We start from the raw sequence: 25,795 nt of genomic DNA on the forward strand, positions 1-25,795 counted from the left end.
ATACCTATTTTCTTCATTCATATATCCGTTCTTGCATAAAGTTATGTATATGAAACACAACTATGTATTTGCTCTTATGGTGTTAAAGCATAAGAACTTATTTTGGGCATTTATTCACTGGTATTGTAAGTGTAAAATTGGGTTCCTGGTTAGTTAGAAAGGGAAAATACAGTGCACGATATAGAATCTTGTCACCTTTTTGGATACTCAATTTCATTAGAAGAACTTAGAAGAAAGCATAGATGGTTTCATCATGAGATTTATGTTAATTGAAGTAACAATCATATATATACTTATCAGCTAGCTAGAAGAGTTATCAAATTTGCAAACAGCCTTAATACATCCACAGAAGTGATAAAAGTATTCTGATTAAACGATGATAGGTAATCCAATTCTGTTCATGTGACCCGCGGGGGAGACCATCAAATTATAAGACCAACCTTATGAGGAGCACCACCTGATGAATTATTATTGTTGTGTCCAAAATTGTGCTCCACTTTTTAGTTGCATTAGGACTCGGCAAGCATAAGAAGTATTGTTATTTACCATCCAATTACCTGATTTTATTACGTTTTGAAGTGTAGACTATCGTTTGTACGTGCTTGACTGAATATTGTTAACGAGGTAGAGCAGAGAATGGAGTTTGATCACAATAAAATTGGACGAGTGGTAAAAGAGGATAGATTAAGCAGCTTACCAGATGAGCTTATTCATAATATCCTTTCCTGTCTTGACATGAAATTTGCTGTTCAAACGTGTTTGTTGTCATCAAGATGGAAGCTTCTGTGGACATCAATGCCGTGTCTCAACTTCACTAGTTGGCAATTTACTTCTTTACCAAAGTTTTCCAAATTTGTGAATCATGTTTTGTCTCATCACAACCATCAAGTTGAAGTATCTACTGTAAAGCTACATTTCACTGGAGCAGCAAGTCAGGTTTTTGTGAGAAAGATTGTAAAATATGCATTCTCTCACAAAGTCCAACAACTAACTGTTTATGGTTCGGCCAAATACCGCCTTACAAATTACCCTCCTTGCCTATTCAGCTCTCATTCCCTTAAACATTTAACGTTGACTGCCCAGCATAGGCCTTGCATTACACCCAAAACGCCTTGGGACTTTCCAGCTTTAACAACTTTGCATCTCAGTGACATCATATTGTGTGAAGATGACACTGAAAAGTCTCTTGATCTTTTCTCCAAGTGTGTAAACTTAGAGAATCTCACTTTAGAACTTTTCTCTGTCGGGAATGTGGAAGTGTTTGACATCATTACCCCTCGACTTTCTAATCTCATGCTTGCCCATGGCAACAGTTGTTCAGCAGTCATCAATCTGATTGCCCCTCAACTTGAGAAACTCACAGTAATTAGTTTCTCATTCAAGTACTTGAATGCTCCACCAGGACTTTCATCTTTGTTATACTGGGGTCGTCCCCCCCTGCAATTTTGTAAAGATCGATTTTACTCTCTAAACGAAGTGACTATCTGTTTTAATTCTTTTGGTTCGCGGTATAAAGAGGAAGACGCACGCAAGACTATGAACTTGCTTCAAGAGCTCCACACTGCAAGATATCTAACACTTAATGTGGACATTGTCAAGGTATGTTTATATTATATTTCAGAAATTTATGACATGTACTGTAGAAATTGCAGATAAATGAGCGGGTATACAATTTATGTATACTTTTATCCATCTTTCATATTTGTACTTATTTGTTGTAATTTCTTTGCAGTGTATTTCCTCATTTCCGTATTTATTATCACACCATCCATCACCTTTTAGCAACTTAATCAGCTTGACCATAGATTACCACTTGAATAGGGATGCATATGGAGAAGAAATATCTACTGAAGCTAGAAACTTCTTGCTTGAGAACTCTCCAAGTGCCACTTTAATCATGAAATCACCCTGAGCTATGGCTTTTATCAGAATGATATACTCATAACAATACTTCCCATTTATCAAGTTTTTATATATATATTTTTTTATAGCTTTTATCTGTTGCTATTTTTGCAATGTTTTGCTCATTTTAGGCAGTCCTTGGCACCATATATAATGTTGCTTTTTTATGGTTTTTTTGTGGCAATATGATATTTCTGTCTCTTGGCTAATTTCTAAAGGGTTCTGGACTGAATGTCTAACTAATTGAAACAGATTAAATGACAATTTAAATGCTTCCTGTAACTTATCCTACCATTCCAAGTACACCATTGGACTTGTGAGGGTTGCATTTATTGATAGGACCTTCTGTGTTTATTACATGAGTAGAACAACAGCTACCTTGTTTTGTGTTGCCTTTGCTTTCGGTAGATGCCACCTGACTAAAATCATCTATCAGATTAAGCTTGTCTTGATTTATAGAAGGGATTCATAGCAGTTTTAAAGTTTGCACATACATTAAATTAACTTATTTTCCTAAAATTGGTAAATGTCAACATTGAGTAACAATCCTGTTCCGATTCTTCTCTTTTTTCCTAAAATGTCAACATTGAGTATCAATCCTGTTAGAACTTTCGCTCAGAAATCATGCAGTGCACCTATGTTTTTGTTTATCATAGCATCTTATTTTTAATTCTTCCTATAATAACATTGTATTTTCAAAAGTCTACGTAATTATAGCACTGTCATCTAAAGATAGTCTATCCAATTATAACAATGTCATCTAAAAACAAAAGGTTACCCTCATCTTCAAGGTAACTTTATGATTATCTTGTAGATTACTCATACCTATGTCAAGATAATTAAATGGTTTAATGCAACAAATTGGAATTTATTTTCACTTATATGTGGTATTATAACATCAATACTTTCTATTTATGAATTAGTTTCCTCAACTTGCCTATGTAGTCGGAAAGAGTTTTAATCATTATGAACTGTTTTATGTTTTACATAAACGTTATAGAAACTTCTAAAGAGGTTTTAAAGTAAACCTGAGCATAACTTAAACCTTGTTTGGATCCGATCTTGGCTTTTTTGGATTTGATTAATCGGATTATAAAAGATACAGTGGATTTAATAGTAGAGGCCTAAGGGAGTAGGATAACATGACGGATAAATTCTTACATAACAAACGAGTTTGAAGGGTTTGTGACATGATTAGGTTTACCTTTGTATACCTAAAAATGTGTGTAGTTAATTTGTTAGTTATAATTAAAACTATGATTATAATATGTAGAGACCATGTATAAGTTAAGTCTAACTAGGAACTTGCCTTGCCACGTGTTGTGGCGGTGTCAAAATCCATTTTGTAAGTTGAGTTTTAACGATTGTATTGATAAAAGTTAGGTACAATTTCATTTGTTGGTAAATAGATATATAAGGTCGGTAAAACTAACACCAATTTATACCGTCCTAGGAAACGTACATAAAATAAGTAGGAAAATGTACATACAAAGTATAAACACGAAAGTGGAGGGAGCCAAAAAAGAACAAAGAAAAAATGTTAGGGGCTGAAATTGCCATGTAAAATATGTTAACTTAAAAATCGAATCAGGACCAAAAGGAAAAATAAAAGGCATGGACCACAATTGCCAAAGTGGAATTAGAACAAAAAAAAAAAAAAAAAAAAAAAAAAAAAAAAAAAAAAAAAAAAAAGGTGGGGAGGGACTAAAGATGGCAACTAAAGTTGCCACCGACATTGATAAATAGAGAAAATGACTTATAAGCCCAACAAAGTTTTCAAACTGTTCAAAAAACTCAATTATGTTTTATCTGTTCAAAAAAACTCAACTAACTTACACTTTCGTTCACTTCTCATTTAGGGTCAACCAGCTAATGAAAGTCAACGAACGACATGACTTATGATGTGTAATTAAATATCGGAAAATGACTTGTAAGACCAACGGAGTTTCAAAACCATTCAAAAAACTCCAATCATGTTTTGTTTGTTGAAAAAATCTCAACGAATTTACGCTTTTGTTCAATTCTCGTTAGAGGCAACCAGATTCATTACATATACAACTAGTTGGCAAATGACATGATATTATATTTAATGACATGGAATAAACAAATTAGAATTTCCCTTCGTATATCGATTTAGGGCTTTGAGATGAGAAAAACGAATGGCGTCCGTGTTCGATATCTTGTAATAGCTACTTATTATTCTTCCTCTCAATCGTTGATGTCCAACTCAATATCTAGAAAGAAGATATTTGATGATGAAAACCCTTGTGTATGTGGACGCCCTTCTTGGATTTGGATATCTAGAACGGAGGATCATCCAGAGAAAGTTGTATATGTTCTTTCTACTCCAAAACCAAAAGAAGTTGAAGATGCAAGTCTGGAACAAATCGGAAGGAGAAGCAAATGGGAGAATGAAAACTACATCTGCCTTGGTCACATTCTGAATGGTATGTGTGATTTCCTCTTTGACACTCATCAAAACATTGAAACAACAAGTGAATTATGGAACACACTTGAAGCAAAATATATTCTAGAAGATGCTTCAAGTAAAAAGTTCATTGTTTCTGATTTCAACAATTATAAAATGGTTGATTCTCGATCTGTAATGGAACAATATAATGAAATCTTATGAATTTATGGTCAATTTAAAGAACACAACATGTCCATGTACGAATCCTTTGCTGTTTCAAGTGTGATTGATAAACTTCCACCCTCATGGAAAGATTTCAAAGACCATTTGAAACACAGAAAGGAAGAAATAAGTTTGATTCAACTTGGGAGTCATTTAAAAATCGAAGAAGGACGTCGTGATCAAGAGAATGACAAAGGAATTGGAAAGGGAAAATCTGATTTTGGACAGCCCCAAGTTCATATGGTTGAATGTGATAAAGAAGACAATTCTAATCACAATGGCAAGGGTAAAAACGTAAGTATGAGGGTAACAACAAAAAGTCCAACAAAAAATACATGAATTCCAAGGAACTTGTGTGATGGAGATGCCATCTGAAAGGGCATATGAAACGTGACTGTCGGGTGAAACTTAGAAATAAAGGTGCTAGTGGTAGTGGAAAAGAGGGTGTTGGTGGTGGCAGTGGGTCTCATGATCAATCTGCAACCAAAGGTCAATTAACTATTGATCTTGTAAGTTCAATATTCAATGTTATGCTACTAAACCCTGAAGTTTCTTTTGTACAGGGGGCTGATACAGATTCATGGTGGCTTGATACCTGCTCTACACATCACGTGTGTAATGATGAACGATGGTTCACGAAGTTGAACATAGTAAATAAAGGTTCTGTCTTACACATGGCGGATGAAGGATTAAAGTCAATTTTAGGAACTGGTGTTGTTAGTATTACGTTTACATCTGAAAAAACAATTAGTTTGTTTGATGTATTGTATGTTCCAAAGGTTCGAAAGAACCTTGTGTCTAGTGGTTTGTTGAATTGTATGGGTTATAAACAAGTAATCGAGTTGAACAACTATGTGTTATCTAAATGTGGAATATTTGTGGGATTTGGTTACTATTGTGAACATGTTTTTAAGTTAAATGTTATAAGTTGTTTTGCATCACATGTCAAATCTACTTGTATGACTTCTGCATCTAATCTTGATAATTTTATGTTATGGCATAATAGATTAGGACATGTTCATATTAAAATAATGGTTGAAATGTCAGATTCCGGATTGATTCTAGCTTTTGACATTAATTCTGAAAAATGCAAAACATGTATGTTAACTAAAATCACGAAACAACCATTTCCAAATGTTAATAGAAAATCAGAAGTGTTGGAATTAATTCATAGTGATATATGTGATTCTCATGCTACACCTTCCTTGGGAAATAAAGAGTACATTGTTACTTTAATTGATGATTCAAGTTGGTTTTGTTATGTGTACTTGTTACATTCCAAAAATGAAGCTTTGGAAAAGTTTAAAGTATATAATACCGAAGTCGAATTACAGTTGGATATTTCGATAAAATGTCTTAGGATAGATAGGGGAGGAGAGTACATGGATTCTGAATACTTTCAATTGGTTGGAATCATTCACGAAATCACAGCTCCGTACAATCCACAACAAAATGGTGTTGATGAACGGAAAAATTGAGTTTTAAAAGAAATGGTAAACTCGATGCTTTCTTTTTCGGGTTTAAGTGAAGGCTTTTGGGGTGAAGCCATGCTCACAACCAATTATGTGCTAAACCGGGTTCCTAATAAATGAAACAAAGTTACTCCTTATGAACTTTGGCACACGAAAGCACCAAATTTGAATTATTTTCGAATTTGGGGATGTCGAGTAGTTGTGAAATTACCCGAACCTAAAAAGAAAATTTTAGGTGAAAGAGGAACTGACTGCATATTTATTTGATATGTAGAACATTCCAAAGCTTATAGGTTCTATGTTATAGAACCTAATGAGGCATATTCCGTTCATACCATTATAGAGTCGCGGGATGCGATTTTTGATGAGCTGCGGTATTCTTCAATTCAAAGACCAAAGGATATGATTCCAAGCACAAGTGAGGTGCCTAAATCAGATGTCAAGGAAGTTGTTTCAATTCCAAAAACACAACAATTTCGTAAAAGAAAACGAGGTCGAGTCGCGAAAAATTTTGTCGATGAATTTCAATTATTTTTAGTTGAAGGTTCGAGGGATAAAGTGAAGAAACAATACTCATATTCCTCTCATCTTGAGACTGATCCAAAGAATTTTAAGGAAGCTATGGAATCTCGAGATGTTGCGTTTTGGAAAGAAGTGGTTGATGAAGAGATGTCATCTATTATGGAGAATAATGTTTGGGTGTTATCTGATCTACCTCCTGGTTCTAAGCCATTGGGATGTAAATGGATTTTCAAGAAGAAAATGAAGGTAGATGGAACCATTGATAAATTCAAGGCTCGTCTGGTCATACAAGATTTTACACAAAAAGCCGATATCGATTATGGTAGCACGGATTTCTACCATTAGATTGTTGCTTGCTTTGGCAGCTATTTACAATCTAGTTATTCATCAAATGGATGTAAAAACAACTTTTTTGAATGGTGATCTTGACGAGGAAGTTTATATGAAACAACCAGAAGGTTTTGTTCTGCCTGGAAATGAGCAAAAAGTGTGTAGACTTGTAAAATCATTGTATGGACTTAAACAAGCTCCAAAACAATGGCATTTGAAGTTTGATGAAGTTATTTTGTCTAATGGTTTTTCTTTAAACCAATCTGACAAATGTGTTTACAACCGTTTTGATTCATCTGGATCTGGTGTGATCATTTGTTTGTATGTAGATGATATGTTGATTTTTGGCACTGATCAAAATCAAATTAATGCAACAAAGAATTTATTGTCTTCAAAGTTTTCCATGAAGGATATGGGGGAGGCGGATGTAATCCTTGGAATAAGGATTAAACGGGTGAACAAGGCACTTGCTATTACACAGTCACATTACATTGAGAAAATTCTCAAACGATTCAATTACAATGACTATACACCTGTTAGCACCCCTATGGATTCAAGCATGAAGTTGATGACTAATAGAGGCAAATCAGTTTCTCAATTTGAGTAGTCGCAAGCTATTGGTTCTTTGATGTATGCTATGACTAGCACTCGTCCTGATATAGCTTTCGCAGTGGGGAGATTGAGTAGATTTACTCATAATCCTAGTACTCAACATTGGCACGCGGTTCATCGTGTTTTCAAGTATTTGAAAGTAATCAAGGATTATTGTTTGTGTTATTCAGGATTTCCTTCGGTTTTGAAAGATATTCTGATGCGAGTTGGATATCCAATAGAGAAGATCATTCTTCTACAACTGGTTGGGTATTCTTGCTTGGTGGAGGTGCTATCTCATGGGCATCTAAGAAGTAATCTTGTATAACAAGTTCAACAATGGAATCTGAGTTTATTGCATTGGCTGCTGCAAGTAAGGAAGTAGAATGGTTAAAGAATTTGATCTATGAGATTCCATTGTGGAGAAAACCGATTTCACCATTATCTATCCGTTGTGATAGTGTTTCTGCTTTGAGTAAAGCTTATAGTCAAGTTTAGAATGGTAAATCGAGACACATTGATGTTAGACATGGGATGATTAGAAATCAAATCATGGATGGTGTGATTTGGATTGAGTTTGTAAAATCACAACAAAATTTGGCGGACCATCTCACTAAGAGTTTGGCGCGAGACTAAGTGCACAAGTCTGTTATAGGGATGGACTTAAAGTCCTTGTAAATTCTTATGAATGAGACACACAATTCCCCTCTAATACAATGTTAGAGGTTGAATTCAATGAGGAAAACTTATTTATATGAATTGGAACACACATATAACTATCCCAAGGTACGTGTGTTTGAACCTGTAGAGACCATGATGAATTTGATTTCTTAATGATTCTTTTGATAAAATGTAGACAAGTACATGAATAAAAGAATCACCTATATGATCGTGAAGTGTAGCCGCACTTCAAAGAGCTTGGGACTTGGCTTTTATACGATCAAGAATGGATTGGGACACACGACTTTATAATTAGTGTCAAGTTATTTTGTTGAGATGATTGTAAAACTAATGTGTATATTATCTTCTGATATTCAAAAGAGTTGATGGGTTCAATCTTTGATATACCTTGATTTCTTGAATGTTTGAAATGTGTAATATACTAACATGAAAATTCAATCGTATCGATATTTTCATTTTTGCATTAGTTTCATTTCTTTTGTTTTTAAGTTTGTTAATTGAAGGTTACACTAAAATAGGGGAGGATTATTGGTGATTTTATCACCAAATATATTTTAGTGTAATGGACTTAACAAGTGTTTGAAGAATAATAATATTTTAGTTATATAATACAAGTTAGGAGGTGCGAGAGTGCACACTTGTATTTACTAAATATTATTAGTATTGAACCATAATCTACTGTGTCAAGTCGGGGATCCCACTCCCCGGTGAGCGGGCGGGGTTCGAGGCAGCACCTTTCACTTCATCTTCTTCAATTGTTCTGATTTGTCATTCTTGAAAAGACATTACAAGGTCTGATTTGTAATTCTTAAAAGATAGAAACTGCTGTGACTTATCCGTTGATTGGATAAAACTGTGAAAACGGCTATTGAAACACATAAGAAAAACGCAGAACGTTCTTTCACTTCATCTTCTTCAATTGTTCTGATTTTGTGCCTTAAATCAGAATTGCTGCATCAGGTTTTATCTAAAGTTTGGATTTCGTGATACCCAAGGCATATAGGGTCGAAGTATCTAACAAGAAAAATGTTAACACGATTCATGTTTGTGATCCAGATTTCCAATAACCCTAATTCGAATTTCCCCAATACTTTCTATTTATGAATTAGTTTCCACGACTTGCCTATGTAGTCGTAAAGAGTTTTTAATTGGGTGTACAATATATAAAAGCAAAATTTAAATGTGTATTATCATTATGAACTTTTTATGTTTTATTTAAACATTAGAAAAACTTATAAAGAGGTTTTAAAGTAAGCCTGAGCATACCTTAAACCTTGTTTGGATCTGTTCTTGGCTTTTATGGGTTTGATTCAAATCGGATTATAAAAGATACAGTGGATTTAATTGTAAATTTGTCTTTTTATTTTGATTAAGGGACTGATGACTCAACAAAACGAAATCTTTAAGTACCGTCCGAATTAAAAATATAAATCCAGTTAAAAATGTAAGGACCATATATATTAAAAATGTAAGGACCATATATATACGTTACCCCAAACCACACAACTATGTAGTTTACCCTAGAGAGCTTAAACAGAGTAAACGAGGATTTTGGTGTTAGGGTTTCAGGGTATTGGCCTTGTGATTTCTTGGAAGGTTAAGAGGTACGTCTCTCTCAAACCCAGGTTTCGATCATACACGCATTGATTTATCAACTTCCATTTGCTAACTGCACAATTTAGAAATCAGGGCATTCAAGTTTCATACTTCGTGATGATTTTACTTAAATCATTATCGTTTTTCAGTTGATTAAACCTTGATAAATCAAGAGAATAGCAAATAAGCAAAAGACTGTATACTATCAGGAGAAGATGTTTTTCTTCTTCTATAGAGTTTTTGTTTGATGTATTAGTAAAATTGCAATGATGTGTGGGGTATTTGATATTTATATAATCAGATAGTTCTTATTAAGTCTTAAAGCAACCCATTTGACATTATTCTTATTATTTTAATGCTAGTCGATATTTTTTACCTGTTAATTGGTGATCTCACAATAATACTATTTGTATATCAATTTGGAATTGGGAATTTATTTTGTCTAAGCATATGAAAATTCCTATTTCATCATTCATATATCACTTCTTTTATATAGTTATGTATATGAAACACAATTCTGTGTCTGTTCTTATGATGTTAAGCACAAAAACTTATTTAGGGCATTTATTCACTCGTATTGTAAGTGTAAAATTGGGTTCCCAGTTTGTTAGAAAGGGAAAATGCAGAGTACGATATATATATATATATATATATATATATATATATATATATATATATATATATATATATTATTGTCACCTTTTTGGATACTTAATTTCATTAGCAGAACATAGAAGAAAGCATGCATATATGGTTTCATCATGAGACTTATGTTAACAATCATATACTTATCAGCTAGCTAGAAGAGTTATCAAATTTGCATACAGCCTGAATCCATCTACATAAGTGATACAAATATTCAAGATGTGATTTGATGATGAACTGATGAGGTTAGAAAATCAAATTTTGTTCATGAGATCCATGAGGGAGACCATCAAATGATAAGACCAGCCTTATAAGGAGCACTACCTGTTGAATTATTACTGATGTGAACTAATATGTATTCGATCTCCATATTTAGTTGCATTAGGACTCAACATGTATAAGAAGTATTCTTCTTTAGTATCCAGTTAATTGATTTTTAATTTGACGCTTTGAAATGCAGACTATCATTCGTACGTGCTTGACTGGATAACAGAGAATGGAGTTTGATCGCAATAAAGTTGGACGAGTGGTAAAAGAAGATAGATTGAGCAGCTTACCAGATGAGCTTATTCATAATATCCTGTCTTGTTTTGACATGAAATTTGCTGTTCAAACATGTTTGTTGTCATCGAGATGGAAGCTTCTATGGACATCAATGCCGTGTCTCAACTTCGCAAGTTGGCGGTTTACTTCTTTACCAAAGTTTGCCAAATTTGTGAATCATGTTTTGTCTCATCACAACCATCAAGTTGAAGTATCTACTGTAAAGCTACATTTCACTGGAGCAGCAAGTCAGGTTTTTGTAAGAAAGATTGCAAAATATGCATTCTCTCACAATGTCCAACAACTAACTATCACTAGTTGTCCCAAATACCGCCTTAAAAGTTACCATCCTTCCCTATTCAGCTCTCACTCCCTTAAACATTTCACGTTGACATGCCATTATATGCAACTTTGCACTACAACTAAAGCACCTCTGGATTTTCCAGCATTAACAACTCTGAGTCTCAGTGAGATTGTATTGTGTAGTGATCTTTTCTCCAAGTGTGTAAACTTAAAGGATCTCACTTTAGAATATTTCTCTGTCAAGGATGTGGAAGTATTTGACATCATTACCCCTCGACTTTCTAGTCTCAGGCTTGCCCATGGCAGCAATTGTTCAGCAGACATCAATCTGATTGCCCCTCAACTTGAGAAACTCACTGTAATTTTTTGCTCATTCAAGTGCTTGAATGCTCCACGAGGACTTTCATCTTTGGACTACTGGGGTGATTTGCCCCTGCAATTGTGTAAAGATGGATTTTACTCTCTAAACAAAGTGTCTATCTTTTTTAATTGTTTTGATTTGCGATATAAAGAGGAAGATGCAATCAAGACTATTAAAATTCTTCAAGAGCTCCATAGTGCCAGATATCTTACACTTAACGTGGACATTGTTAAGGTATGTTGATATTATATCAGTATTTATTGATCATGTAGTGTGGAAACCGCAGACATCTTATTTGAATTGTTGAAATCCTTGGTGCATTGTCAAAAGGAATAAGACAAAATGGAAAGGAAAAAAAAAACGTGACTTAATGTGGTGGCTAACAAAAATTTATATTAATTTATCGAAATACTTGATACATTAGCGGGTATACAATCTATATATACTTTTATCCATCTTTAATATATATATTTCTTGTAATTTCTTTGCAGTGTATTTCCTCATTTCCGGATTTGTTGTTGCACCATCCATCACCTTTTAGCAACTTAATCAGCTTGACCATAGATTACCGATTGAATAGGGATGGAAAAGAAATATCTACGGAAGCTAGAAACTTCTTGCTTGAGAACTCTCCAAGTGCCGCTTTAATCATGAAATCACCCTGAGGGATTGCTATTATCAGAATGATACACTCATAACAATACTTTCCATGTGTCAAGTTTATATTTGTTTATAGCTTTTAACTGTTCATTACTTGCAACTTTGTTCATTTTATGTAGTCTTTGGCATCATAATATTGTTTTTTTTTTTTTTTTTTTTTTTTTTGGTTTTTAGTGGCAATATGAAACTTTTGTCTTTTGGCTGATGTAGGGCTGTAAACGAACTGAACGTTCGACGAACCGTTCGTGAACTGTTCGGCTGGAAGTTCGTTTATGTTCGTTTATTTAATAAATGAACGAACATGAATAAAAATTATCGTTCGTTTAGTTAAATGAACGAACATGAACAATGGTCTCGTTCGTTCATTTATGTTCGTGAACGTTCGTTTATGATGTTCATTTACGTTCGTTTATGTTCGTTCGTTTAAGTTTATTTATATTCATCTATATTCAATTATTTTTTATTATATTGCTATATTATATGTTCGTTTATGTTCATATATGTTCAATTGTGTTTTTTTTTTTTTATCTTTGTTCGTTTATGTTTGTTCAGCATGTTCACGAACATAAATAAACGAACATGAACAAAGTAATTTGTTAAACGAACGAACATGAACAAGAAAATCTCGTTCGTTTATCCGTTCGTGTTCGTTTGTTGTTCGGCTAACTTAAACGAACGAACATGAACAAGACCTTGTTCTTGTTCGTTTGGTTCGTTTACAGTCCTAGGCTGATGTCTAACTTTCTAAAAAGGGTTCTGGATTGAATGGCTAACTAATTTAAACAAATTGAATGGCAATTCAAAATTATCCTACCAAGTACATCATTGGACTTGTGTGGGTTGCATTTATTGATAGGACCTTTTGTGTTTATTGCAAGAGTAGAATAACGGGTAATATGTTAACTTTTGAATAAAACCATAGAAAAATGGAAAGTTTGCTTCTTTTTTTGTGTTTTCAAAAGTATAATGACTATGTTATATTATGATTATTCATATTATAATCCATATGGGACGACAAGCAAAGATCAAAAACAAAATTTATATTGTCGTAAAACTTAGAAAAAGAGTTAATAGAGATGATTTTGATATAAAACAAATCTTCCATTAAATTCATTTGTATCGTTTATATCATACATCAAATTCATTTGTATATTTTATAAAAGTTTAATGTCATTCTGACACAACCAACATTTGAGTTTTTACTTGTTAGGTCTCTCTTAAATTTTTTTCTCAAAAATAAAAAGGTAAATCGGTAACGCTAATGATCGATTAACCTTTGGTTAGTATTTTGGTTGCATAATAGGTCCACGTGACGGTGGTATGATGCTTACTTGGATTTCTCTTAAAGTTTAACTATTTTTAATTTAGGGAAATCTCCAAAAAAATCTCAATGTTTTACTCTAATTTACGAAAAAATCCCAAACTAAAATTTGTTTATGAAAAAGTCTCAATTACCGGTAAAAACAACGATTTGACCATATTTTCGTGTTTACCGGTTTCATTACTTACCCGGTTTTAATAAAGTCTCATTATTTTACCATAATTTACGAATAAGTTCCAAATTATGGTAAAATAATGGGATTTTAATAAAAATTATGGTAAAATAATAAGACTTTAATGAAACCAATTAAGTATTTGAACCAATAAATTAGAAAAAAAAAAAAAGGTCAAATAGTTATTTTTTCCGGTAATTAGGACTTTTTCATAAATCAATTTTAGTTTGGTACTTTTTCGTAAATTATGATGAAATATTATGACTTTTCCAAAGATTTTCCTTTAATTTATTATTATAATTATTTCATTATTTCATAAACTTACAAATAGTATTTTTTTTAAATAATTTTGCAAGTCATTATCATGAATAATGTGAAGAACATTTAACCATTTCGTATACTTTAAAGAATAATCAACATAATACCCATGCACCACCACCACCAACTCCATCTCCAATAACCTACACCATCGTCCACATCTTATCACCACAACACAAATTATACAAATTAAAACCCAAACAGTTTCAATATTATAGAAAAACTCGCCATCAAGACCATGTTTTCTAGATATCTCAAATGATCACCACAATCATATTAAAAGAAAAATAGATCAAAAGCAAAAAAAATATAAAAACCCAACCCAGTTACTTCATTTAAACTTTAGTATAGGTCAATATTTTACAAAAAAAAAAAAAAAAAAAAAAAAAAAAAAAAAAAAAAAAAGAGTTCGAACTTCCATGTTTAATTAATAATAACAAAAAACACAAAACTTGAATCTAGGTTAAAAACCGACTATAAGAAACACTTTAAACGTATGCTTTCTTTGTTTGGATATGGAAAAAACTCTAAGAATCGTCAAGATCTGCAGAAGTCACTGTCTTTCTAATTTTGATATTTTATAAATTTACAAATCTGTAAATTAAAATAAAATTTGGGTCGAATTGTAAAAAAGGAAAAACTTGGTAACATGTTATACATGCAATAGCTGGTCACATTGACTAATTTGGAACAATTGCTATGGTTGATTACTAATTGAAATAACCTAGAAGTGTGAAAATTGGTGATTTAAAGGCATTTAAAAAAGAGTGTTGGTTATAATTGTATTGTTTGAACACCTTTTGTAAGTATTTTAGTCAAATATATGTAAAAAATGAGTACATGTGTATAATTATAAAAGTTGGTTACTGTCGTAAGTTTTTTTATTCACCAGATGTTGGATATATTTGATAACCAAAACATGAACATGCGGAAGCATAAACTGTAGATATTTATTCTCGAATCTATTAAAAGAAAACTTAAATATGAAAGAATGATTATTACATACATGATCACATCAAGTTTTTCGGATCTAGAGACTATGATGGGTTTTCAAATTGATCTAAAAGATTCTTTCTAAATCCCACAACAAACCCTAAAACGAATTTCTTGTATTTATTTTATGTATATTTATTTTCACCTCATCATATGTATATATAGATGAAGATCTACCTTAATGTGAGAGATATAAGGATATATAGGATCTTGAGTCAAACCGAGAACTCAAGCCACAAAAGGTAAGTGAATATCCTATAAATCAGTCAATCAACAATATATATTCTTACCATAATAAACAAATTTAATGATAATATTATGCATATTTATGAAATTGTCCTATAATTATCTAACAATCTCCCACTGAACCACGAATATGTAAATGTACATATAGCCATATAAGCACCTTAATGAATGTTATTATATTATTGGTACCCTTAAACAAACTCGTCCACTAATCATAATAGTATAGAATCAAAGCGATATTCGTTGCAATTTACGTAACTAAACCTATCAATGGTCATATATACATATATAACTGACGACATAGATTAAACATGATGTGTGGTTTTAAAATCAAAATAGATTTCCAAAGAATTCCTCTTTAGCTTGAAGCAAGATCAAACTTCAAATAAGTGCAACTAATAATGAAATTAACCAAATTCTTAATTTTGTACAGAAAAACATAATTGTTCTTAAACAAAACATGAAGCACCATAAAACTCTCACTAAAACCAAATATCATACCAATGTGTGTAGTATGCTCATGAAAGACCTAGTGATGTAATTCATTCGTGAGCGGATCCGCTATCATGGAGTTTATCTAGATAAGCTTTATAAATATTTGTCCACTTGCACTATTTATTTAACAACCTTAAACTGGATGTCAATATGCTTTGACTTAGTATAACTTCTACTATTGTTGGAATATAACATTATTTACTTATTGTCACAACTTTAGTGGTCTTTCTCTACCAATAATATGTAACCTTGTGACGAATTTTCACAGCCATATTCTATGGATTAATGCTTCATAACATGCTACAAATTATGTTGCCATTGTGGAAGAAGTTACTGAAGTCTATTCCATGAAATGGGTCATCACGCTAACATGTAAAAGTATCCCGATATGGACCGCTAACCATTTTGGCATCTAATAAAATCAGATTCCGAATACAAATGATTTCCAGAACACCCGATTTCCTATATCTGAGCATGTAGCCTTTTGTTCTCTATAAACATCTCAAAATGCATTTGGATGCTTTTCAATGATCCATAACTTGGTTGCTTAAATATCTGCCCCAACATCCCTACAATACATTGGCATGTACATACTTGAGCATACATCGGATTCCCAAATGTAGAAAACATACTGAATCTTCTATATCTCTATAACTTCAAGGTCCTTCATTTAACAATATTTTAATTTATTGCAAGCAATATGTCATCAACATATAGCACCAGAGAGATATATTCACTCCACTAAATTTTTGATAAACACAATCATCTATTGTATTTATCTCAAAACCAAAAGGAGATAATAAATTGATGAAACTTGTGGTACCACACATGAGATATCCAAAGTTGAGGTTGTTGAGTTTGTGTATTCTGAATAGGAGAATGAATAACATTTTCGGTCTCTGATTCATCTATACAATTGAACACGATAATAGGAATCGAGATTAATTCCTCCTTAAGGACAATATTTTAACCTTGCTTCTCCCCAAAACTCAACATCATCAAAGAATGTTGCTCTATGAAACTGAGAATTAACATAATGTATATGGAATGGTGCCTCATAACCTTGCTTGATTGTAGACTCCAACATGAATAATGGTGCATATAAAGTAAAAATGTCTACAGAGGTTAGAAACTTCTTCCTTGAGAACTATCCAAGTGCCACATTCATCATTATATCACCCGATACTTTTATCATAATTACGTGTTGTTGACTTTTAATATTAGTGAAGTTTTGGGTCCATGCAAATTATTGTTTCAGAGTCTAACTTTAAATATTATGCCAACATGAATGTTTGTCCTTATCGGCTTTTGCTAGACCTCCTTTGAGGTTGAACCTTCAGTTTTATTTGTGACTGATAAACATATAACACGACTTATTAGTATTACATATATGTGGTTGCACTAATTTATGACAAAGTTAATAAGTAACTTGCATCTTAAAAGCATTCCTAGATGGATAAATTCTATGGATGCAGTTTTATGATCCACTTAAATAATGAATATTGTTTTCGTTTTGTACACATTCGATCACTTATTTTAATATACGAGTTAACTTGTTGGTTTTGTCCACATTACGTCCTTATGACCTATTGTTGTTGGTTTTCGACATAACACTATTTTCGTTTTGTATTCACATTTAGTTACTGCTATTTTTTTGTTTTGGGCATATCTGATATTTGAAACGATTAAGAAAGGCTGATATTTTAATTTTAGATCAGACAAATATGATGTTTTGATGTTTAATAAAAACATATATGAAAGTCACCATTTTTTATCCAAAAGCCAGCCCGCTTGATGAAAATCGGTCCGGTCCGGTTCGGTTCGGTTTGATATAATCGGGCTAATTGTTCACCCCTAGTTCACACAAGTTTGAAACCTGAAGGTTTCAACTTTAAGGTAGTCTAATGTTCAAAAAAATATCATTTAGATAACATATCTTGTTATAAATAATATAAGATCTACGATCTTAGAAAACAATAATACTAAAAAAAATATTAATATACTCTTAAAAAAACCCTTTAGAAGAAACAAAATCATTGATTCAAATACATGTATTTTTCTTTCATTTTGGTGGTTTTAAAATGTTATTGTTTTTTTAATAGTGCTATTTATGATCAAACTAGGTATAAGACTCATATATTACATACATTAATTAAAAAAATAAATATAAATGTCTAAATATTTAAGAATGTTGGATTTATAAAAAAATAAGAAAAATAATGAATTATTAAAATTGATTTTTTATCTTTTAAATTCAAATAAATACACAAAATAAACTTAATTTGAGAGTTTTTAAATAAGAAGGTAAGTCAATTAATGAAATTGATATTAATTTATTACTATATTTAATATAATTATACTATATATTAAAAATCTCCAGCCTTAGCTACAGTAAACCTGCAAAGGTTTTGGCAGGTTTAATCCACAACTTTTCATATTTTCAATGGTATAGATTTTTGCCGCATCACTTTGTCATATTGACAGTCCCTTAAATTATCAACACTCTGAAAGTGGACATTTATCTGCATTGTCGTTTTTTCATTCCCTCTTCCATTGTACCTGATACGCGTCCTTCCCACCGCTTCCACTGCTTCCTACTCCTAACACGGTGTCCTCCACCGTTTCTATTCCCCGATAACATTACTCTACCACATCTCCCCACCACCAACGCCTCGATACTTGAATACTCTTTCAAGCCGTCTTCCTCGGTTGTGCTTCCCACCCCACGACTTCTCTTCTATTTCTTCATCGAATCCTTTTTTCCCTTCATTCATCGCCATTCAATTCAGTCCCTGTCACTTCCTCCGATCTCCAGAGGGAAGCTATTGCTCCTTTTTTTAACCTCCATTTAATGCTTCTGGATTCGAAGTTACTGTAACTCGCCCACTGATATCCACCGACTCAATATCCACCGCCAACTCCACTCTGTATACGAAACACCACTTCGTCTTCCAATAAGAAACCACCGCCATATGATGATGCAGACGAACCCACCACCAACTTCTTCGTTTCTCAACTTACTCCAAACCGGCTCCTCCATTTACGAGGAAGAGAAGGACAACATGGCTTTTGGCTGATGTCGGTACTGTTCGCATCGCGACATCAGCGGTGTTGCTACTGATGAGGACGGGGGTAGTGGGTTGGAGTGGCGATGGTGCTGCACCTTTGCAATTATCAGCCCTAAACCTTCTTATTTTCTTCCATATATCAATTTTGAAGGTTAGTCCTGATAAATCCCTGACACCTCTTCTATCTCTTTCTTTCTGAATGGTTCTACCGCCACTACTTATATGCCTCCAATCGATGTCTTTCAGTGGGATTTTTTCTACCGTCTTTTTGTTTCTCCCCTGGCTTTTAGTCTACGGCTTGGATAATCTGATATTGGTCGTTACACCAATCGATTGCTTCGATACACAGAGCATGAGAGAAGCATTCACAGGCGTTCTGTGATTAGGTTTTCTTGAGGTTTTGGTATACAATCGGTTCCCAACCAATTCCATGGTATTACACCTATAGTTTTGCCAATCGCTTCTTAAAAGAGACAAAGGAGTGAGAAAGATGCAGCGAGAGAGGGGCGAAATTCTTCCTATATTAAGCGGGTCAAATATGGTCGGAAGGGAAGTCCAGGAATACACCATTGTTTCAGATCCTAAAGATAAGTCAACGGCTTTCCGTTTTCCTCAAGACATGTTCTGATTTTTGTTCATGTTTTGTTCCTATGTGAATTATAGATAAGAAATTGGGGAAGGGGAAATATATAATACATGATGAAGATATCACTTTTCAACTCATGGTTTCTAAGGTTAATGAATCCCGCTTCTCCTCTCATCGTTTCCATATTTTTTATTATTCTTTTAAGATGAAGTGTAAACGTATTTTTTTTGTAGCTGTTGAATTGTTTTTGATAGGGGATTTAAGTTTCTTGAAGCCGTTGGAAAGGTATAGTCCCAAAAATTTGTTTGCTGCATTTTATTATTTTCCCAATTCTGCTCCTTGGATTTCAAGTATGATTTATGTTCTAGGGTTTGAGTTCATTTGCTTTGGAAAAACTAATTCAATTTTCGGATGAACAGTTGTTGAATTTGGGTAGAAATTCTTAAAGGTTAATTGATTTCGTTTTTCTGCTTCAGGTAACTTTCGTCCTCTGGCAAATTAGGGGTTGGGAGCCTATGGATGATTTGGAGAATTTACTTAACGATTCAATGCTTTCTCTGTTAATACTACAGTAGAAGTGATATTGTAGAATTTGAAATTATTTCAATTAGTTGGGTTGAATCACTTGAAACCACAAAGAATTCATGGAGCTAAAAAGTGCAATAGGGTTGGATGCAATGCTGGTGAGCTTCACGAAAAAAAAAATATATTTATTTTGACTCAACTTAAATACTGACATCAATTTTTGTTGCAAACTGAAGTAGTGAATAATTAATTATGCAGATTCTCCATCATGGCACTAGGTAATCTAATTCATCTAATTCGGATCTTCTGAAATTATGCAGTTGGACTCACTTCTATGGTTCACAAATATAGGAACATTATCTGTGCATTTTACGCGTTATTATTTATAAATAAACAATTTTAACCCAAATCGACCCATCATTAGCCAAACCAATGTTACAATTAACTAACCAAAGGTAAAAAAGAGATTCAATATTTTAGTTTATGTTTTGATTGTATGGCTGTCTAGGTTTGAATGAGTCGTCTAAGTTTTTTTGTACAATGTTGGTTCTCAGCTCTATTTCTTTTGTTGTCAATTTGATAGGTTTTTCTGCACATATTCACCAATACGTTTGTCTATGATTTTATCCTCTTAGAATCACTTGAGAATCATTTACACGATTAGTTTTCTATTGAACATGTATTTAAATTTTAACATCTACTTGTGGGTAGCTTTAAACCATTAAGAGTAGCTTTAAACCATTAAGAGCTTATACATCATGTTGTATGCTCTGCTTTCATATGGGTGGATAAAGGGCAGGTCTAGAGGATATTTTTTAGATATGGAGAGGAATGTATTTTATTAATCCTCTAATTCGTTTGAAAAGATGCGGACATTTTTTTATGTTCCTTTAATAACCTTATGGTTGATATTATTAAATCTCATTTTTTTATTTGTATCAATTGGCTTTATGATGTACTTTAAAAGTTGATAACATCCATTAGTAGACATAACTGTATCTTCCATAAAAGAGATTCAAAACCTACAAATAAAAAAGTAGTTATTACTTCTTATTTGGGTATATCTTTTAATTTATTTTGTAATTTGAAAAAATTGGAAGTGAAATTCTATAATTGCTCAACTTTTCAAAGTATTGCCACTATAAGATAATAGTTTAGCCCTTGACCCAAACGTTTTTAAAGTACAGCGGCTTAATTAAAAAATAAAAAAGCTTGGTTCTAAAACAAATTAAGCTTCAGATGATGTATTTATTGCGATTGATCCAAAGAAAACCAACACAAAAGGTACATCAGATTGAGAGAAGCCAACATAACTAGGATCTGAATCACACTCTGTATTTTGATATCTGTATTTTGATATCTGTATTTATGATTTGTAAATGTTGTTTCCTATGGTCTCATTTTATATTGTTGGTTAAATAAGTAGAAGAACCATGCTATTATAGATAAAGAAAAATATTAATTATGTTGTTTTCTATTTAGTAGCTGTGGGTGATTGTTGGTCAAAAAAGTACAAAATCTTGTGATGGTGGATGCTGTGCAATGCCCCTTTTTATCTTGACCATTTTACCCCTACTTGGTATCTGGTGGGTGATTGCTTTTGTTGACCTCATCGTGTTGCTACAGTTTGTTTTTGGCGTATATTGCTATAAGGGATTGTGATGTTTTGACTATGTTGTGTGTTGTGTCTTATTTGTTTGAGTGCATGTGTATTTGGTTAAATTTTTCTGAAAAGGGGTTTATTACAACATCGTACTTTAAAAAATCTACCAAATTATAGCAACATACTAACTACAAAAAAAATTTCCACTAATAGAATTGATTAGCAACAAAAAAATCTGACCCGTGCAACGCACGGGCCTCTACACTAGTTATTATATTAAAGTATTATGTTAAATTAATTAAAATAGAAAAAACTCATGAAATGACACATGGAAAAGAAATTAATTTAAAATAACCACAAAATGACATTTGGCAAATTGAATGAGAGTGTGATATGTGGTAAAAAAAAAAAAAAAAAAACCTTTCATTTATTAGAGTAGATTTCAATATGGAAGTAACGTAATAAGATTTTCATTTTTATAAAACGGTGTCTTCGGAAACAAAAAAGGGAAGGATTTCTTTTTATCCATCTATTGACTCATATAATGTTAGTGTGTTGCAACAAATACTTTTAATCGAAAATCGGTCCACTTGATGAAAATGGGTCCCTGTTCGGTTCGATGTGAACGCGCCAATTGCTCATTTTAGTTCACACAGGTTTTATACATGGAGGTTTCAACTTTGAGATGGTCTAGTATTTAGAAATAAAATATTATTTATATAACATCTTGATAAAGAACGAACACAAACTTAGAGAAAAGAATGATGTAAACAAGAATGAATTAAAGAGGAGAGATGATTGTAATTGATAAAAAAAAAAAACATAATCAAAATCAATCACAAGATTGTCCAGGGAGTGGTCCCTCTCTCACAGAGCAATAAAGCTCAGGAGCCAATACAAGGCATAAAAAATACACCATCAGTGGTCCCCTTGTGCTCATTTTGTTAGGAATTAAGCTTTTATTTGTATCATTACTCCCTCTGTCAATTAAAGTCTTGACCTCAAGACTTGTAGTGAGAAATTGTTCTTTGATCGTGATAGCATCCTCCCAAGTGGCTTCCTCCAATGATTGCCCCTGCCAATGTACCAACCACTGTTCCACCTTATCATGAGGCCCACCACAGAACGCGTAGCCAGAACTGTTGCAAGAATTGCCATATCTTCCGTATCTACCTCCAAATCTAGAGGAAGACTAGGGTCCATCGGAACTTGTACAACTTTCTTGAGTAACGAAACATGAAAAACAGGGTGAACTTTAGAAGTAGGTGGTAATTGAAGCTTGTAAGCGACCAGGCCTATTTTTTCCAGTATTTGAAATGGACCAAAAATTTTTGCAGCTAACTTGTGGTGTATCCTACTGGAACCAGACGTTTGTCGATAAGGTTTAAGTTTGACATACACCCATTCTCCTTGAAAGTGAATAGCTCGGCGTTTCTTGTCAGCTTGGGCCTTCATAGTACTTTGAGCTTGGGCTAAATGAACTTTCAACTGTCGAAGTGCTTCATCACGATCTTGCAACTCCTACGAAACAGCCTGAACCCGAACTTCCCCTGGAACATATTGGAATACGGTAGGTGGTTTGCGCCCATAAACTAGTTCAAACGGAGAGAGGCCAGTGGATCCATGAAAGGTAGAGTTGTACCAAAACTCAGCCCATGGAACCCATGTAATCCACAAACGTGGCTAATCCACTGCAAAGCATTGAAGATATGCTTCCAAGCACCTGTTAATCACCTCTGTTTGCCCATCAGATTCCAGGTGGTATGCTGAGCTCATGTTCAATTGAGTACCTTGAGACTTGGAAATTTCCTGCCAGAATTTGCTAAGGAACAAAGGATCACGATCACTCACAATAGACTTAGGAATTCCATGGTGGCGGACCACCTCTCGAACAAAAACCTCAGCTACAGTTCTGGCAAAATACGGATTCTTTAAAGGTATGAAATTGGCATATTTAGATAGCATGTCCACTACCAGAAGAATTGCATCAAACCCTTTAGACTTGGGTAGACCCAGTATAAAATCCATAGAGTGGTCTTACCAAGTTGCCCTTGGGATGTCTAAGGGTTGCAATAGACCTTTGGGAGCCAAAGAACTAGCCTTCCAACGTTGACAAATGTTGCAAGCACGCACAAAGTTCTTAATTATGCATCCAATCATGTTGGGCCAGTAAAGATTAGCAGCCAACCTTCGATACGTAGGGTAATACCCCGAGTGTCCTCTGGTAGAAGACACGTGGAATTCATGGATGAGAGCTGGGATAAACTTAGATTGACGAGAAATTACCAATCGGTCCCTGTAGTACAAGATCCCAATGCGAACAGCAAACCCCAGATGACGAGTGGGAGATTCTTGACAAGCTTGCATGAGACATTGAATGTCACTATCTTCTTGTGCTTCCTTGACCAAATGTGCCCCTTGAACCCATATAGGAGCAGATTGTAGTTGATTAAGTTCCCCTGCTTCAGCTCGTCGAGAAAGAGCATCAGCTGCCCGATTTTCTTGACCCGATTTATATTGAATGTCAAAATTGTAACCCAAGAGTTTAGCAACCCAGTTTTGTTGATCTGGGGATGTGATACATTGTTGTAATTGAAACTTGAGACTCTTTTGGTCAGCGTACACCACAAATCTAGTCCCCAGTAAATAAGACCTCCAATGTTGAACTGCAAGAACCAAAGCCATAATTTCGCGTTTATATGAGGATTTTGATAGATTCTGATCACTAAGAGACTTGCTAAAATAAGCTACCGGCTTATTATGTTGCATCAAAACTGCCCCAATTCCCCTTCCAGAAGCATCACATTCAACAACAAAAAGAACCAAAAAATCAGGTAAAGCAAGAACAGGAGCTATGACCAAAGCATTCTTCAAATTTTCAAATGCCATTTGTGCCTCCGAATTCCATTTGAAGGCATATTTTTTTGTTAAATCAGTTAATGGGCATGCTATACTGCCATAATTCTTAACGAATTTCCGGTAATAGCCCGTTAACCCTAAAAATCCCCGGAGGCCTTTCAACTGTTTAGGCACTGGCCACTCCACCACGACATCTATTTTTGTTGGATCCATCGCCACACCTATTCCATCAATGATGTGACCCAAGTATTCAATGGCTTCTTGTCCAAATGAACATTTCTTTTGGTTAACCACGAAGTAATTACACTCCAAAATCTGCAACACAGTCGCCAAATCGTGCAAATGGTCTTGCCATGTTGCACTGTATACCAAAATATCATCGAAAAAGATCACCACCTTCTGTCGTAACAAGGGTCGAAAACATCATTCATCACAGCTTGAAATGTAGCAGGGGTGTTCATCAAGCCAAAGGGCATCACCAAATATTCATAGTGTCCGTCATGGGTACGAAATGCTATCTTCATGCATTATGATTTGGTCATAGCCCGATTTGAGATCGAGTTTGGAAAAGTAACATGGTCCAAATAACTCATCCATCAATTCTTCCACTACAGGAATTGGAAACTTATCGGGAATGGTTGCTTTATTCAAGGCCCTATAGTCGACACACATCCGCCAGGTATTATCCTTCTTACGAACCAAAATCACCAGGCTCGAATAAGCACTTGTACTTGGTCAAATCAACCCTAAGTCTAAAAGCTCTAGAACTTGATGTTCAATTTCTGACTTTTGGACATGCGGGTAACGATAAGGGCGGACGCACACAGGGTCTTGAAGGTTGGCCAATACGATAATGTGATCATGAGGGTGAGAAGGAGGCAATCCCCTGAGAGGTTGAAAAACTACATCAAACTTGTGAAATAGTACTTGCAACTCATCTTGCTGAACCAAGGAGAGCCCGGTTTCTGCCATCGAACAAACCAACCCACTTGAAGTGTCCTGGGTCACATGAGGGTCATGTGAGGAAGAGGGTCGTACCTGTTACCATTTGTGTAGAGAGACTTGAGAGTGTTGGCCAGGAGTTAAACCTTGCAGCTGAACCACTTTACCCTGATAAGAGAAACGCATCCAGGATTTATCCCAACTATGTGTGTCTTCGCCCAAGGTTTTTAACCATTCCATTCCCAAAATGATATCAGGACTCCCAATTTCAAAAACCAACAGATTCAAAGCAAAAGAACAACCTCCCATCAAAATATCAAGATTGACACACTTTTCAGTTACACGTACCAAGTGTCCATCTCCCAGCTTAATGTTGATGTCGTGAAATTGGATAGAAGAAATGCCTAACGCAAGCACCAATTGTCAGGA

The 25,795-nt window shown here is 33.9% G+C and overlaps 2 protein-coding genes and 1 long non-coding RNA gene across 8 annotated transcripts; all 3 read left to right on the plus strand.

The window, feature by feature from the left end:
* Positions 1–636: 636 nt before the first annotated feature.
* LOC145035275 (F-box/LRR-repeat protein At3g26922-like) lies at positions 637–1,912 on the plus strand. Its single transcript, XM_078983847.1, has 2 exons — positions 637–1,599; positions 1,733–1,912. The coding sequence occupies exons 1-2, from the start codon at positions 637–639 to the stop codon at positions 1,910–1,912; spliced, it is 1,143 nt and encodes a 380-aa protein (XP_078839973.1).
* A 7,711-nt stretch (positions 1,913–9,623) lies between these two features.
* On the plus strand, positions 9,624–12,311 carry LOC145034827 (F-box/LRR-repeat protein 25-like). The gene is made up of 3 exons (XM_078983359.1): positions 9,624–9,734; positions 10,832–11,812; positions 12,070–12,311. Exons 2-3 carry the CDS (start codon positions 10,868–10,870, stop codon positions 12,241–12,243), a joined length of 1,119 nt encoding a protein of 372 aa, XP_078839485.1. The 5' UTR covers positions 9,624–9,734; positions 10,832–10,867; the 3' UTR covers positions 12,244–12,311.
* Positions 12,312–18,254: 5,943 nt separating this feature from the next.
* On the plus strand, positions 18,255–21,635 carry LOC145034828 (uncharacterized). Of its 6 annotated transcripts, none has more exons than XR_013678248.1 (3): positions 18,281–19,722; positions 19,914–20,240; positions 21,445–21,635. It is a non-coding gene; the product is annotated as an uncharacterized LOC145034828 (long non-coding RNA). The 6 variants fall into 6 exon arrangements; XR_013678247.1 differs by having other exon boundaries at positions 21,448–21,635; XR_013678245.1 differs by lacking the exon at positions 21,445–21,635 and having other exon boundaries at positions 18,281–19,585; positions 19,671–19,722; positions 19,914–21,351.
* Positions 21,636–25,795: the final 4,160 nt, after the last annotated feature.

The sequence above is a fragment of the Lactuca saligna genome, chromosome 3 (genome assembly GCF_052625555.1).
Source record: "Lactuca saligna cultivar CGN05327 chromosome 3, ASM5262555v1, whole genome shotgun sequence".
NCBI lineage: Eukaryota > Viridiplantae > Streptophyta > Magnoliopsida > Asterales > Asteraceae > Lactuca > Lactuca saligna.